This window comes from Tachyglossus aculeatus, chromosome X2, assembly GCF_015852505.1.
Source record: "Tachyglossus aculeatus isolate mTacAcu1 chromosome X2, mTacAcu1.pri, whole genome shotgun sequence".
Taxonomy (NCBI): Eukaryota; Metazoa; Chordata; class Mammalia; order Monotremata; family Tachyglossidae; genus Tachyglossus; species Tachyglossus aculeatus.
The window spans coordinates 12090776-12105469 of record NC_052100.1 but is presented as its reverse complement, the minus strand read 5'-3'; the positions used below and the strand labels follow the sequence as shown (position 1 = coordinate 12105469).

The 14694-nt window shown below is 50.0% G+C and overlaps 1 protein-coding gene across 1 annotated transcript in view; it reads left to right on the top strand.

Moving 5' to 3' along the window:
• Nucleotides 1-14694, top strand: part of TJP3 (tight junction protein 3) — a 46367-nt gene that overhangs the window by 15540 nt on the left and 16133 nt on the right. The window contains exons 3-7 of the mRNA XM_038770892.1: nucleotides 4091-4215; nucleotides 9799-9901; nucleotides 11161-11647; nucleotides 12054-12157; nucleotides 12769-12928. Coding sequence (XP_038626820.1) covers nucleotides 4091-4215; nucleotides 9799-9901; nucleotides 11161-11647; nucleotides 12054-12157; nucleotides 12769-12928 — 979 coding nt within the window. The remainder of the gene's footprint in view (nucleotides 1-4090; nucleotides 4216-9798; nucleotides 9902-11160; nucleotides 11648-12053; nucleotides 12158-12768; nucleotides 12929-14694) is intronic.

Genomic DNA, 14694 nt, shown 5'->3' with positions numbered 1-14694 from the left:
GACATTCTCAACCCCACCCTCTCTCCTGAACTCAACTCACTCGCTCTCCTATACCTTCATCAATCTCGTATCACTAACCCCCAGCCCTGGATCACCTACACAGTCCGCCTCCTTCACTCTTGTGCTCAAGCCGCAGAGCGCTGCTGGCAGAAATCTAAATATCAGGCCGACTTTGTCCACTTCAAGTTTATCCTTGCATGCAAAACTATTTCTCTACCATTATTGACATCCATGCCCATTACCCTCACCAGTTATTCCAAACATTTAACTCCATCCTCAGGCCCTCTGTCTCCCCACCTCCCCCATCCCTTGCCCCCAGTGACCTGGCCACCTACTTTATTAAGAAAATTGACACCATCAGGTGTGAGCTCCCTAAAATTGCCCCTGCCCCTCCTCAGTCCTTCCCCCTTCCGGCCCTCTCTTCAACTCTCCCATCCTTTCTAGCAGTATCTCTAGAAGAAATCTCCTGCCTCCTCTCAAAAGCCACCCCTTCCACATGCACATCTGACCCCATTCCTTTGCATCTTATCAAAACTCTTGCCCCCTCCTTTCTTCCTTCCCTAACAGCCATCTTCAACCATTTGCTCTCCAGTGGCTTCTTACCCACTGCTTTCAAACATGCCCATGTCTCTCCTATCCTAAAAGAACCCTCCTTTGACCCTAGGGCTCCCTCCAGTTATCGCCCCTTCTCCCTCTTACCATTCCTCTCCAAACTCTTTGAGTGAGTTGTCTACACTCGCTGTCTCAAATTCCTCTTCTCCAGTTGTCTCCTTGACCTCCTCCAATCTGGCTTCTGTCCCCTTCACTCCACAGAAACCCTTTCAAAGGTCACTCTTCTCCTTGCCAAATCCAGTGGGCTCTGCTCCATCCTAATCCTCCTCGATCTCTCAGCTGCCTCCGACACTGTGGGCCACCCCCTTCTCCTGGAAACGTTATCCAACCTAGGCTTCCCTGACTCTGTCCTCTCCTGGTTCTTCTCTTTTCTCTCTGGCCATTCATTCTCAGTCTCCTCTGTGGGCTCCTCCTATGCCTCCCATCCCCTAACTGTGGGCATCCATCAAGGTTCAGTTCTGGTCCCCTTCTACTCTCCATCTACACTCTCCATCTACTCTCCATCTACACCTTGGAGAACTCATTTGCTCCCATAGCTTCAAGTACCACCTCTAAGCAGATGTCACCCAAATCTACGTCTCCAGCCCTGATCTCTCTCCCTCTCTGCAGTCTCACATCTCCTCCTGCCTTCAAGACATCTCTCCTTGGGTGTCCTTCCGTCATCTCAAACGTAACATGTCCAAAACAGAGCTCCGTGTCTTCCCACCCAAACCCTGTCCTCCCTCTGGCTTTCCCATCACTGTAGCCAGCACCACCATCCTTTCTGTCTTACTAGCCCATAACCTTGGCATTATCCTTGACTCCTGTCTGTCATTCAACCCACATATTCAATCCGTCACTAAATCCCATTGGTTCCACCTTCACAACATCACTAAAATCTGCCCTTTTCCTGCCATCCAAACTGCTACCACGTTAATAACAATCACTCATCCTATCCCGGCTGAATTACTGCATCAGCCTTCTTGCCTCCTGTCTGTTCCCATTCCAGTCCGTACTTTACTCTGCTGCCCGGATCAGTTTTCTATGCCCATCCACCTCCATGTCAAACAAAAACTCCTCACTATTGGCTTTAAAGCACTCCATCACCTTGCCTCCTCCTACCTCACCTCGCTTCTCTCCTACAACCCAGCCTGCACACTTTGCTTCTCTAATGCTAACCTTCTCATCGTGCCTTGACTCTCCCCCCTTCAAAGCCTTATTGAAGGCACATCTCCTCCAAGAGGCCTTCCCAGACTAAGCCCCACTTTTCCTCATCTCCCACTCCCTTCCATGTTGCCCTTTGCTCTTCCCCCCCTCCCAGCTCCACAGCACTTATGTACATCTCTGTAATTTTATTTATTTGTATTCATGTCTGTCTCCCCCCCTCCCCAGACTGTAAGCTCATTGTGGGCAGGGAATGTTACTGTTTATTGTTGTACTTTCCAAGCACTTAGTACAGTGCTGTGCACACAGTAAGCACTCAATAAATACGATTGAATGAATGAATGAATACACAGGGCTTTGCACACAGTAAGAGCTCAATAAATATGATTGAATAAATGAATGAAAGGGTCATTTCTTTCTCCGTGGACAATGGATGTTTTCCCCATCTGCCCTCATCATCACAGGAGGGTCCTGTCCTCTGTGTGATACCTGCCTCTACCCACCCTGGCCAAAGGAACGGGTTGACGATGCAGCCCTCACCCCTTGAGACCCCTGGAATGGGCAGCTTTTAAGTGGAGCTGGGGGGCTTTACTTGCAGGCCAGGCTTTTAGCTAGGATGGCAAAACTTTTCGAAGTGCCGATCTCAACCAGCAGAATGGCCTAGTGGAAGGAGCACGGTCCACGGTCCACGGTCCAGAGGACCTGGATTCTAATCCCGGCTCCACCACTTGTCTGCTGTGTGACTTTGGGCAAGTCATTTAACTTCTCTGTGCCTCTGTTTTTCCCTCCTATTTGGAATGTGAGCCCCATGTGGGACAAGGACCATGTCCAACCTAATTAACTTGTACCTACGCCAGCACTTAGAACAGTGCTTGACACATAGTAAGCACTTAACAAATACCATTAAAACAAAACAAAAAACCCTGTCCTAAAAGCAGTGGATTCTGCCATGACTCCTTTTTCCAAGAGTTTCCCCCATGTGTTCCTGCTGAGGCCACAGCATGGTACGGTACATTGAAGCAGCCGAGCCTGTTCTGTTCTTGCCCACTTCTGGTCTCTTGTGCCTCACCCTCCCCATGCACCCACTTTCCCCCATCCAAAGGGGAGGGAGAAAGAATGACTTTGGGAGGGGAGAGTGGCTATGAGGCGGAAAATAGACTCAGCAGCCTCAAACAGTCGATCAATCCCATTAGACTAAGTTTGATGAGAGCATGGATCATGTCTACCATCTGTGTTGTATTCTCCCGAGCGTTTTCGGTGCTCTGCGAAGGGTTGGGATCAGGGACGTAGTGGAGGGGGAAGATTTTGAAAGGTGGGAGATCTCTCACGAGATGGCTGGGAAGGACAAGAGAGTCGATAGGAGGATGGGGGGAGATTTTAGGGAGCTCACACCTGATGGTTTCAGTTTTGTCGAATTAGATGGCAAGAGATGGGAAGGTGAGGGGACTGGGGGTTTAAGGAGGGAGTTAAGTGAGAAACAGTTGACAGAAGCAATGGGCATGGGAGTCTGTAAGGGTGGAGAGTTATTGCTGGGCAGAGGGGAGGGCAAAGGTGTAGCAAGTGAGGATGAGAGCAGTCTAATGATCCCTGACCCTTGTCAGGGTAAATGGTGGTGAACTGTGCGGAACTGGGAAGCAGCGTGGCCTAGTGGATAGAGCACAAACCCCCGGGTCAAAGGACCTAGAATCTAATCTTGGCTCCACCACTTGTCTGCTGTGTGACCTTGAGCAACTCACTTTAATTATCTGTGCCTGAGTTCCCTCATCTGTAAAATGGGGATTAAGACAGTGAGCTGTATGTGGGACAGGGACTGTGTCCAACCCAATGATCTTGTATCTACTCTAGTGTTTAGTACAGTGCCTGACACATAGTGAACGCTTAATACCATTAAAAAAAAAACCTACACCCATGTTCACTGCCAAAGTGGCTAGACCGTTCTCCTGGTTAACTCTGCTTCATAGATATTCCCTCCAGCCCTCTCTCCTTATTGATTAGAAAACTTTCCTAGTCTCCAACAACTTGCTCAAATTTGTCCCCCACTGCCTACCCGAAGATTTGCTGTGGCAGCCACTAGAGAAGATCTCAGTGGCTAGTCCAACCACACTGTCTGCTGTGTGACTTAACTTCTCTATGCCTCAGTTACTTCATCTGTAAACTAGGGGATTAAGATTGTGAGTCCCATGTGGGACATGGACTGTGTCCAACCTAACTTGTGCAAATACCATAAAAATAACCTAGCATGTGCGGGAGCTGGGAGCATTTTCTGTACCCTCTTCACTTCTCCAACCCTCCGTTATTGGATCTGGAACTGTGCCCTTCTTTTCTCCTGCCGTAGGACCCCCGCAGGGGCTTTGGGATCGCCATCTCCGGAGGAAGGGACCGGCCCAGTGGGGCGAATAGAGATGTCTCCGTCGTGGTGTCGGATGTGGTGTCTGGAGGACCAGCAGATGGGAGGCTGCAGTGAGTGAACTGGGCGAGGAACGGGGGGCTGGCGGAGGGAGGGAGGGAGGGGGGCCAGAAGAGATGGGTACAGACGGGACCGCTCCCCCCAACACACCCACACCCACACATACACCCCTTGGAGATCTGCAGGGAGTAAGCATTGCTGGGGGAGGTGGCCAAAGACAAAGCCTCTAGGAGTGCCGGTTGCCCGCTCCCTCCAAGCCCCCCTACTGTGGCCCAGTCCATCATCATCATCATCAATCGTATTTATTGAGCGCTTACTGTGTGCAGAGCACTGTACTAAGCGTTTGGGAAGTACAAGTTGGCAACATATAGAGACAGTCCCTACCCAACAGTGGGCTCACAGTCTAAAAGGGGGAGACAGAGAACAAAACCAAACATACTAACAAAATAAAATAAATAGAATAGATATGTACAAGTAAAATAAATAGAGTAATAAATATGTACAAACATATATACATATATACAGGTGCTGTGGGGAAGGGAAGGAGGTAAGATGGGGGGGATGGAGAGGGGGACGAGGGGGAGAGGAACGAAGGGGCTCAGTCTGGGAAGGCCTCCTGGAGGAGGTGAGCTCTCAGTAGGGCCTTGAAGGGAGGAAGAGAGCTAGCTTGGCGGATGGGCAGAGGGAGGGCATTCCAGGCCCGGGGGATGATGTGGGCTGGAGGTTGATGGCGGGACAGGGGTGAACGAGGTATGGTGAGGAGATTAGCAGCAGAGGAGCAGAGGGTGCGGGGTGGGCTGGAGAAGGAGAGAAGGGAGGTGAGGTAGGAGGGGGCGAGGTGATGGACAGCCTTGAAGCCCAGGGTGAGGAGTTTCTGCCTGATGCGCAGATTGTTTGGTAGCTACTGGAGATTTTTGAGGAGGGGAGTAATATGCCCAGAGCGTTTCTGGAGATTTTTGAGGAGGGGAGTAATATGCCCAGAGCGTTTCTGGACAAAGATAATCCAGGCAGCAGCATGAAGTATGGATTGAAGTGGGGAGAGACACGAGGATGGGAGATCAGAGAGAAGGCTGATCCAGTCCAGCCAGCACAGCCCCTCAGCGGCGGCCTCCTCCCCTGCTTCCTCCCTGCCCCAAGCTTCGTTTCAACCCACCATCTCCTCGCTCCCCTCTATCCTTCTGTCACCACCCCTGGAGTGTTCGGGGCCAGAGCCAGACAGGGCGGGTGGTGTTCCAGGGAGAAGAGAGACCTTGGGTCTGAGCGGGAGGGGCCAGCCTCGCCTGACCTAAACTGCGGGCCTGGGCTCCCGCTGAGCCGTGGGGAGATCCGCTCTGGGTAGTAGAAGGATAAAGGCCCCTTTCTGTTCCCTGTTTGACAGATTGAGGCCGGGGTGGGAGGGAGGGGGGTTGGGAGGACTGGGGCACCGGGCCTCTTTCCCGGCTCATGATGTCATCATGTTCCGCTACATACCCGATGTAACAGGTATTACATTATGGGCATCCGTGTGAGAAATGGTTTTGAGTTTCAGTACTGGAGCCAAGGTTTTCATAGTGGCAGTACGTGACTTAGTAGACGCAGCATGGCTTAGTCAATAGAGCACAGGCCTGGGTGTCAGAAGGACCTGAGTTCTAATCCCGGCTCTGCCACATTCATTCATTCAATCATATTTGTTGAGCGCCTGCTGTGTGCAGAGCACCATACTAAGCGCTTGGGAAGTACAAATCGGCAACATATAGAGACGGTCCCAAGCCACTTCACTTTTCTGGGCCTCAGTTACCTCATCTGTAAAATGGGGATTGAGAGTGTGAACCTCAGTGTTGGACAGGGACTGTGTCCAACCTGACTCACTTGTATCTACCCCAGTGCTTGGAACAGTGCTTGGCACATAGTAAGTGCTTAACAAGTACCATAGTTATTATTACATGTGGGCTTTATTATTATCTCAGGAACGCCTTCAGGCTCTAAATATTTTTATAGGTTGGAAAGAGCTGAAAGTCTCCTTTATTACTCTCCCGTTACCCCAGGGTGGATTTTCAGGTCAGGTTAAAAGCCTTACCCTACCCACCTAGTGAGACTGAAGCAAAACCCAGGTTAAAACTACGCGTTCTGTCCTTACTGGCTCTCAGCAATGGTGAGAAAAATGTGAGAAATGGTTTTGAGTTTCGGTACTGGAGCGGAGTGTGCGGGCTGGGCTTTAGATGGAGAGAAGGGAGGTGAGGTAGGAGGGGGCAAGGTGATGGAGAGCTTTGAAGCCAATAGTGAGGAGTTTTTGCTTGATATGAAGGTTGATAGGCAACCACTGGAGTCTTTTGAGAAGGGGGGTAACATGCCCAGAGCGATTCTGTGGAAAGATAATCCGGGCAGCAGAGTGAAGTATAGACTGAAGTGGGGGAGAGACAGGAGGTTATTGGTGACTTTGGAGAGAGCATTTTCAGGGGCGTGGAGGAGGCAGAAGCTGAATCGCATGGAGTTGAGAAGGGAGTTGGAGGAGAGGAAGTGGAGGCAATGGTGTAAACTTGTTCTAGGAGTTTGGACAGGAGTGGTGCAGGGGAGAGGGGCAATAGCTGGAAAAAGCAGTGGGGTCAAGGGAGGCTTTTTTTAGGACAGATACAGGGGGTGGTGTTTCAAAGTTGAGGGGAAGGAAGCTTTGAAGAGGGAGGAAAGAAGGAAGCGGGCAACTGTTTTAAAAAGGTACAAAAGGGTGGGGTCAGAGTCACAGATGGAGTGGGTAGATTTTAAAAGGACAATGGGAGAGCTCTTGAAGATGGCTAGGGATGATGAGAGTGAATGTAGGGGATGAAGGGGTCATGGACTGGAGAGGTAAAGGGGAGATTTGGGGGAATTCAAGCTTAAGGGTTCCAATTTTGTCGATGAATTAGATGGTGAGGTTATCAGGGGTATGAGATGGGGGAGGCGAAGATCCTGAGGGTTTAAGAGAAGCAGCGTGGCCTAGAGGATAGAGCACGGGCCTGAGAGAAGGCCATGGGTTCTAATCTGGGCTCTGCCACTTGTCTGCTCTGTGACCTTGGGCAAGTCACTTCACTTCTCTGTGCCTCAGTTACCTCATCTGTAAAATGGGGGTTGAGACTGTGAGCCCCACGTGGGAAAGGGACTGTGTCCAACTTGATTTGCTCGTATCCACCTCAGCGCTTACTACAGTGTCTGGCACAAAGTAAGTGCTTAACAAATACCATTATTATTATTATTATTATTATTATTATTATTTAAGGAGGGAGTTGAAAGTCAGAAATAGTTGGCATAGGCAATGGGCAAAAGAGTCAATAAAGGAGAAGTAGTTTTGTTGGGCAGAGGTGAGGACAGTTATTATTTTTTTAATGGTATTTGTTAAGCACATACTATGTGTCAAGCACTGCTCTAAGCCCTGGGCTAGACATAAATTAACCAGGTTGGACACAGTTCCTGTCCCATATGGGGCTCAAAGTCTAAGTAGGAAGGAGAAGAGGCATTGAATCCCCACTTTACAGTTGAGCAAACTGAGGCACAGAGAAGTGACTTGCCCAAGGTCACACAGCAGGCAAGTGGCAGAGCTGGGCTTAGAACCCAGGTCTTCTGTCTCCCAGGCCCTTTCCATTAGACTGCATTGCTTCCTATTATAGCACCCATTTCCTCTACTGTCACTCCAGTACTGCCCCACCACCTAAACTCTTGGGTAGTTACACACCCCTCATGTATTTATGTACATATCTTTAAACTTTGTTGATTCCCTGTACCTGTAATTTATTTTATTGTCTGTCTGCCCACTAGTTTGTAAGTTCCCTGAGGGCAAAGATCCCATCTATTTACTCTCTTGTACTTTCACAAGTGTTTATTGCTTGCTCTGTACCAAGAAGGTACTCAATAAATGCTGTTGATTAATTATTGACACTCTTCTCTGGACTCTCTTTAGTTTTTCCTCCTCTTAAACTGTGGTGACCAAAATTGAACAAAATACTCTAATATGAGTCTGACTAGTGCAGTATATGGTGGAAGGATTAATGTCAGACGTGCATTTTAGACATTTGGTGTTACAGCCCAGTGCCATGTTGACTTTTTAAATAATAGCACCTGGGAAGCAGTGTAGCCTAGTGGAAGAGCACAGGAATATGAGTCAGAGGACTTCTGCCACTTGCCTGCTGTGTGACCTTGGACAAGTCACTTAACTTTTCTGGGCCTTAGTTTCCTCACCTGTCAAAAGGGGATTCAATATCTGTTCTCGCTCCTACTAGACTGTGAACCCCATGTGGGACAGGGACTATATCCAACCTGATTAACTTGTATCTACCCCAGTGCTTAGGGCAGTGCTTGATACATAGTAAGTGCTTGACAAATATCATAATTAAATTGCTGGCTCACGTTTTTCTTTCCATCCACTCCGACATTAAAACAGGAGGGATTTTGAATGGACATGAGGAAGAAATTTTTAATAGGTAGTATGACCAAATAAAATGCTATACCTTTCCAAGGAAGGTGTGGAATTGCCATCATCCCCGGAAATCTTTAAGGAAAGATTTAGCAGCTCTCTTTCCTGAATGGTTGAGGCAGCTGTATGAATGTGATGACCCTCTTTCCCCTGTCTCTTTACCAGGTGTTCTTTTGCATGACCTGTCTTTGTAGGTTCGGTGTCTTCATTAGTTTTTCGCCCATCACTTGTCCTTATTCATTCTGTTTTTGTAGGACAATTTTTTCCAACCCATCTAGATCACTTTGGGTTTTATTCCTCTAGACTACAAGCTCATTTGGGGCAGGGAATGTGTTTACCAACTCTGTTATATTGCTCCGCATATTATAGTGCTCCGCCTACAGTAAGCGCTCAGCAAATGCCATTGATTGATTCCTGTCTTCCCAGGCAACCTTGCCTGGGAGGCAGCACCAGAAATGTGATCAATCATTCATTTATTGAGTGTTTACTGTGTTCAGAGCACTGTTCTAAGCTCTTGGGAGAATACAGGGCAACAGGGTTGATAGGCACAATCCCTGTAATGAGTGTGTTCTCTATTCCTTCATCCGAGGTTGTGTTTCAAAACAGAGGTGGGCCTTGGTCTGGCATGTTGATGCCCCTGGGTAGTTCCAAGTGCAATTAAAGTCTAGATTACCCTGATGCCAATTAAGCACCCAGAAGGCGGGCCTGAGAGTGGCGGGAGTCTGTGCCCCGTCACAGCTCAGAGCTGGTAAACCAACTTCGAAAGAGAGAACCGAGTCGGAAGGCTGGTTAGACTAGAATCTCAAAGCTGACTGTGGCAGTGTTTAATCACTCGCTGGTGAGTGAGCTCCTTCAGTGCCTGTAGGCTTCCCAGGAGCCAGTGCTCTAAAGGAAGTCTGAGACTGGCAGGATGCCTGCATTCAAAGCCCAGCCAGCCCCTAACATGGCCTTGAGCCAGCCTCTCTCCTTTTCTGCTCAGATGTTCTATTCCTTCAGACTCATAGAAGGAAGTGAGGGTGTGAAAATCTCCCCACAGGGCCAGGATGGGAATGTGATTGTCTTACTCTTTCCTTCCCTCCATGTGTAGTTGCAGAGAGGGCTCTCAACCTGGTTCAGAAGGAGTGCCTCTTCCATCCCCGACCCCACAGATATACACTTGAAACAAGCAGCGATCGTTGCGCTCGACTCTGTCTCCCTCCCTTCCTCTCTCTTTCAGAACAAGAGATCACATTGTCATGGTGAATGGCGTTTCCATGGAGAACGTGTCCTCTGCATTTGCCATCCAGACCCTCAAGTCCTGTGTCAAACTGGCAGACATCGTGAGTCACCGTATGGAGGAAGGGATCCTGTGGGGCAGTTGGTGGAAGAGGTTGACGTGGATGAGGGCTGGATCCCAGCTCCAGGCTTCTGAGATATCGCTCAGGCGGGGCAGTGGGGGTTCTTGGAACCTAATTGGGCCCTTCTGGTTCTCTAGGGGGCAGGAAGGGTGGGAAATTGGTAGGCCAGATGGGAGCATGAGGATTCCTGCATGGGAGTGGGAATGTTACGTGGACACAACTGCATGGTAATGCCCAGTGCAATGCTTGCAAGGGGCTGCAGTCCCGGTCCTGACTCTGACCAGAACCAAAGTCAGCCTTCCACTGCCTGGGTTGGGCCCATTCACTGACCATGCCCAGATACCTCCAGGCCTCTTGTGGAGAACAGGTCCAGTCACAAGTTCCCATCAAGCCCATCCTTTGAGGGTAACTTGTGGGGAACCAGGTATTTGTGCTAAGCTTTTCTATTACCTCTCTCACATCACCTCATGGAGGCTCTGAAATCTGGCATCACCAAGGAGATTGAAGGGGAGGTTTCTGCTATCAGGGACAGACTGCCAACTCTTCCTCCAACAGGAACACTGGCCCAAGATGGTGGGGAGAGGGAGAATCAGTGGGATAGCATGAGACCTGGCTTGTATAGGCCCAGGATTGGCATTGGGCAGGCTTTTAGATGTGGCCTCTGGTTTGGGGGGATATTGTCAAAGGGGCCCAGCTGGGTGCCCACCTTCCTTTTGAATGCTTGAAAGAAAAACCATCTTTTCACGTAAGGCCAGAAAGCAGTAGGACCAGGGGAGCATAGATGGTTGACCATTCAGCTGGACAGTGGCCTCACTTGCAAGGGGAATGTGAGCACTGGGCCACTGTCTCCAGCTGAATGACCACCCTGTGCCCAAGGAGAAGCAGTGTGGCCTAATATGTAGAGCACGGGCCTGGGAATCGGAAGGACCTGGATTCCAATCCCGGCTTCTCCGCTTGTCTGTTGTGTGCCCTTGAGCAGATCATTTAACTTCTCTGGGCCTCAGTTACTTCATCTGTAAAGTGGAGATTAAGACTGAGAGGAAGCCCATGTAGGAAATAGAGTCTGTCCAACTTGATATGCTTGTGTCTACCCCAGCATTTAGTACAGTGTCTGGCACATAGTAAGCACTTAACAAAACCCTATTTTTAAAAACAATAGATGGAGGACACTTGTTGGCTCAGAGAACTGTGGGGCTGGGGCCTCAACCAAGGTGTTGGCTAACTTTTCCCTCCCCTTAAAGACAGTGAAGAGACCCCGAAAAATCCAGCTTCCAGTCACCAAAGCTCACCAACACAGCAGCTCTCCCCCCTCTGGCCTTACCCCGACTACCCACCGCTACGACTCCGATGAGGAGTACAGCCCCCGGGGTCGAGGGTCGTCTCCACAGAGCCGGGGCCGCTACAGTGGGCACCAGCCCCCAGACGATGTGGATCACAACCGTGGCTATGATGGCGACTCATCCAGCGAGAGGAGCTCCGGCCATTACCGTGATGAGCGATCCCGCCGAAACAAGGGAGGGCGGAGGAGCCGGGCCGGGAGCTACCGGAGGCGGAGCAGCCAGGACAGTGGCTCGGATCGGACGGACCCCAGCTGGCGTCACTCCAGCTGTGACCAAGATGACGAGACTGAAGGTCTGGCTTTGGTGTCCGGCTTCAAAAGGCTGCCCCGCCAGGATGTGCTCATGAAACCCATGAAGTCCATCCTGGTGAAAAAGAAGGAGAGCGAAGGTAGGAAGGAAGGTGGCTGAGATTTTGGTGAGCTTGTCCCCGATAGCATCTCTGCTGTATAAGGCCTTGATCCAGGCCCCAGGCCTCTGTGAAGGGCCAAGACCAGGCCAGTCTCGGGACCCAAGGCATCAGGCAGCATTGTCTCGGAGGGCTGTGGTGGGTATTTGTTTCTTACGGCGGCCCTAGGGATGCAAATCAGGCTTGGGTCTAGAGTCTCCCTTATTGAGTGAAGCGGGTAGAAGACAGGCAGGCAAAACTGATCTATCTACCCACTCCACGAGCCCATGCCCAAGGAGCCTATCCTGTGTGGTGGGAATCTAGGGTGGCACAGTGACTTCATTGCCACAGAGATTGGCATTCTCTCCCAATGCTTCAAACTGAACCGTGCCCCTCACTCCTTAAACAGAGTTTGGCTTGAAGCTAGGGAGCCAGATCTACATCAAGCACATCTCAGATACAGGACTGGCTGCCCAGAAAGGCTCTCTGCAGGAGGGAGATCTTGTCCTGAAGGTGAGCAGAGGCCTATGGGGAGGATGGAGGGGAAGAGGGTGGGGAGAAGAGACAGGTGTTTTGGAACTTCCTGGCTGATGTGGGGGTAGAAGCATCTGGGGAGGTAATCTTACGAGTTCAAGTTCAGATCACAAGACCCATTTTTCTCAGAACAAAATTGAGCTGTAGCATGGCCTAGCGGAAAAAGCACAGGCCTGGGGACCTGGGCTCCAATCTTGGTTCTGCCGCTTGCCGGCTGTGTGACCTTGGGCAAGTCACTTCGCTTCTCCATGCCTCTGTTTCCTCATCTAGCAAATGGGAAAATCAGTACCTGTCGGACAGAGACTGTGTCCCACCTCATCATCTTATATTCACCCCAGTACCTAGAACAATGCTTGACCCCTAGTAAGTGCTTAGCAAATACCATTTAAAAAAAAGATATACCACTGGACTCTGATGACCACTGTGGGGCACGTGGTTTAACTTTCTCATTGCCAGAGGACTCCAGTCTTGATCATTGAGTGAGGTGGGAGGAGGAGCCAGCTGGGGTCTGTTTCTACTGTCTTATGTCTTAGGGTTGTTTTTCGGGGAAATGTTACTCCTGTGTCTGTTCCCCATTTGTGGCCTTTCAGATCAATGGGGTCTCCAGTGAGAACCTGTCCCTGATGGACACCCGGCAGCTAATTGAAAAGTCAGAGGGTGTACTCACCCTACTGGTCCTACGGGACAACCGTCAGTTCCTGGTGAACATCCCCCCGGTGCTGAGCGATAGCGACAGCTCCCGCTTGGAAGGTAAGGGGAAGGGAGGGGAGGGCAGGGCCAGGCCACATTTTTTCCTCCCACTCCTCCCTGCCCCGGCTTCAGCTTGGTCTGTGGTAGCTGGACCAAACAGGGCCGGGGTGGGAAAGGAAGAAAGAGCTGCAGCGAGGGTTGTGTTTCTGAGGATAAAGGAGTCCATCTTCTGGATCAAGGAATTTGAGGAGTGCTAATCAGTCATTTGGGGGTATTTACTGAGCTGTTCCAATCAATCGATTGTATTTATTGAGCACTTACTCTGTGCCGAGCACTATATTAAGTGCTTGGGAGCGTACAGTATAACGGAGTTGGACACAAAAAGCTTACAGTCTTAGAGGGCTTCTGCTTCTGCACAGGGCTGTTCTGCTTCTCTACAGCTCTTTACACTCTATCTTATCTGTAATTTACACCTTATCCTAGCTGTAATTTATTTTAGTGTCTGTCTCCCCCACTAGGGTGTCAGGGAGACAGACTAGGTTGTGGGGGGGTTGTGGTTGACCTCTGCATCAGCCTCCTCGCTAGCCTCCCTGCCTCCTGTCTCTCCCCACTCCAGTCCATACTTCACTCATAACACCATTTTTCTAAAAAAAAAATTCAGTCCCCATCTCCCCACTCCTCAAAAACCTCCAGTGGTTGCCCATCCACCTCCTCCTCAAACAAAAACTCCTACCATTGTCTTTAAGGCACTCAATCATCTCGCCCCTTCCTATCTTACCTCACTGCTGTCCTTCTACAATCCAGCCCACACACCTTGCTCCTCCAAAGCCAACCTACTCACTGTTCCTCGAACTCATCTGTCCCGCTGTTTACCCCTTGCCCATGTCCTCCCTCTAACCTGGAATTCCCTCCTCCCTTCATATCCAACAGACCACCATTCTCCCCACCTTCAAAACCCTCCTAAAGTCACTTCTCCTACAGGAGACCTTCCTCAACTAAGCCCTCATTTCCCCCACTCCCTCTCCCTTCTGCATTGCCTATGCACATAATAATAATAATAATAATGACATTTATTAAGCGCTTACTATGTGCAAAGCACTGTTCTAAACGCTGAGAAGGTTACAAGGTGATCAGGTTGTCCCACGGGGGGCTCACAGTCTTAATTCCCATTTTACAGATGAGGGAACTGAGGCCCAGAGAAGTGAAATGACTTGCCCAAAGTCACACAGCTGACAAGTGGCGGAGCCGGGACTTAAACCCATGACCTCTGACTCCAAAGCCCGTGCTCTTTCTGCTGAGCCACACTGGACACAGCACTTGATATCCACCCCACTCTCAGTCCCCAGCACTTATAATCATATCCTTATACGCTGCCATTTCACCTATCTGTAATTTATTTTAATGTCTATCTCCCCCTATAGACTGTAAGCTCCTTGTGGGCAGTGATTGTGTCTGCCAACTCTGTAGTATTGTATTCTCCCAAGCCCTTAGTACAGTGCTCTACATACAGCAAAGCGGTCAATAAACATCATTGCTCGTAAGCACCTTGAGGGCAGGGAACATGTCTACTAGTTCATTTGTACTCTCCCAAGCACTTAGTACAGTGCTCTGCACACAGTGGGTGCTCAGTAAATACTATTGATTGCCCTCTTCCCCTCCCTCCCGACAAATGAAAAGTTGGCATTCCTAAGGCCAGATTCCTGGGTTCCAGACGCCCCCCGCCCCCCATCTCCAACCCTTCTGGATAATGTAATATAGCTGCTCAGGCCTCCTCCCTCCTTGGATTTCTATCCCGGACCCCAGGACTTCCAAAGCATTCGCCATCT